Genomic DNA, 2,359 nt, shown 5'->3' with positions numbered 1-2,359 from the left:
GGGAGTGGTTTTTACGGAATCTTAAAGAAGTCGTGGGTGACGGGCATACGTTGATGTTCGTATCTGATCGTCACGCGGGTCTTTTGCAATCCATGCCAATTATTTTCCCTTCGGCACATCACGTATTTTGCTTGCTATATCTTCAAATGAATTTGAGAGACCGAATGAAATATGTTAACGCATCGCACAAAGTTGGGTTGATGTGCAAGCTCTGAGAATGTGCTTATGCGCCTACTATACCATGTTTTAATCAGAAATAGAGATGTTAAAGGAGTCTAGCCCGACTGTGATCGACAACTTTTTGAAAGACTTGCATCCATCCCACTGGGCTAACGCGTACTTCATGTAAGTTTGATCGTACCCGGTCTGCGTAGTAGTTTAATGGATTCATTTTTTTCAATTCATTTTATACATTAACATGCTAGCAGTTAGGTTTTTTTTTTGGAATTCGGGATGAATTTTGTTTGATCGTCCTATACCTTTCAGAGGGCAACGTTACGGTGAGATGTGGTCGAACGCAGCTGAATCATTCAACAACTGGATACGGGAGGCCCGTCATCTTCCAAGTACTAGGTTGGTCGATATGGTTAAGGGTCAAATAATGAAACAAATGGTAGAGTGTAGAGTCAAGTCAAGGAAATGGACCGACGTATTATGCCCGAAAATAGAGAAAAAATTGGTTACGACGTACAATGACAGTAGGGCTTGGAGTGTTAGCCAGGCTAATGACAATGTTTACGAGGTGCACTCTCACCCATCTATTTTGGTTGATGTGACAAGGCGATCATGTTCATGTTTCCAGTGGCAGCTGAATGGGTTCTCGTGTTCCCATGCTGTTGTCGCTTTTTGTAATAGCGGACAGAATATATGCGATTCTATTGAAAGGTACTGTCATATTGATGAATTCCAAGCTTCGTATAGTGGAACAATATATCTGATTCCAACTGTTGAGAAGCCAGCATTTATGCCCAATAATTTTATGATTGCACTGCCAAAGGTGAAGCGTCCACCTGGCAAGCCCAAACATAAGCAAATTCCATCAAAGGGTGAGGTTGTGCAACGGATTCGTTGTGGTCGGTGTGGAAAAATTGGCAACCACAATAAGAAGACATGCAAGGAGTCGATTTAGTCATGTTAGAACATGCTTATTTTCTGTTCGGATTGTTTGTTCGTTCCCAATTCATTACAACTTCGTACAATTTTCCTTTCACAACATTTTTTACCGTTGATTTAAACGCGGACATCATAATGCTTTTATGAAGTGATAAATAAATATGATGTGGAATGTGGGTTTGTTTTCACATTGTCTCAAATGCATTGTACCCTACCACCTCCCATTACATTTAACGGTTGCATTAACCTTTCACAAAAACTGTTGCTCAGTTTCACAGATACAAGTGCTCATAATTTTGATACCCAACACCGATTGAAGTAACATAATCCACATTAACCACACTATTTTGTTGCTTACTAAGAGTTTGGATGTGTGTTGTGCGTGTGATGTTACACGGAATTTTAATATATTAATACCCTGTACAAATATTTTTGGTTGCTTGTGGTGCGTTTGAGATCACATGGTATGTACATGTATTACATAGTGTAATACTCCCATAACGGATAACACCATCATCAAAGTAACAATTTCAATGTTTTCGAAATAAATTTTGGCAACACAGATTTCAACACAAACTTGACAATTTCAAATTAACATCCTACATTGTAATTTCAAAGTTCACCACCACCATCCCCTTTCTAACCGTAATGCCCATAATGCGAACCTCATAAACACAATAATACGTACGTTTGAATGATCCTACATTATGTTATCCACATATACAATTAAGTAACACAATATGAATGACACTACTTCCAACAATAACCCTCCTCACCTCGTCCACTTCAAACACTCAAATAGATTCAACTACACATTGAAACCTAACCACCCTACGATTGCTTTAATTACTACACAATCAACAAACCGTTTCCGTTACATCAAATGTTCAATTTTTTTCCCAAAACAACTACACACATTAAACCAACGCCAATCACACTACTGATTGTTTACCATATCCAACCCATGCACATTAAAATCTGTTAAACCCCAAATTAACATCATTGACAAACACACTGTAACCAAAAACACATAAAATTCACACCATACGCTAACGTGCCAAAAACTAAGCATCAGGTATTTGCTCCCTGTTTTTATAATGTTGTTGTACTAAAAATTTGTTTGTTCTCCAATAATGGCCACATAGCTAGTGCACCATCAAAAAATCTCTACCATCAAAACCAAACAGTACCATGTTCAACACATAAAACAAAAAAGGTTCAGGTAATAGACCAAATCAGTCAGGGC

The 2,359-nt window shown here is 38.2% G+C and overlaps 1 protein-coding gene across 1 annotated transcript; it reads left to right on the top strand.

The window, feature by feature from the left end:
* Positions 1–505: 505 nt before the first annotated feature.
* On the top strand, positions 506–1,129 carry LOC145820449 (uncharacterized). The gene has a single exon (XM_082916102.1). The coding sequence runs from the start codon at positions 506–508 to the stop codon at positions 1,127–1,129; it is 624 nt and encodes a 207-aa protein (XP_082772228.1).
* The last annotated feature ends 1,230 nt before the right edge of the window (positions 1,130–2,359 follow it).

This window comes from Camellia sinensis, chromosome 1 (genome assembly GCF_055761805.1).
Source record: "Camellia sinensis isolate YWXY chromosome 1, ASM5576180v1, whole genome shotgun sequence".
In the NCBI taxonomy this organism is placed as follows: Eukaryota; Viridiplantae; Streptophyta; class Magnoliopsida; order Ericales; family Theaceae; genus Camellia; species Camellia sinensis.
Note: the sequence above shows the minus strand (reverse complement) of the source record. Positions and strands in the feature narration are given on the sequence as shown.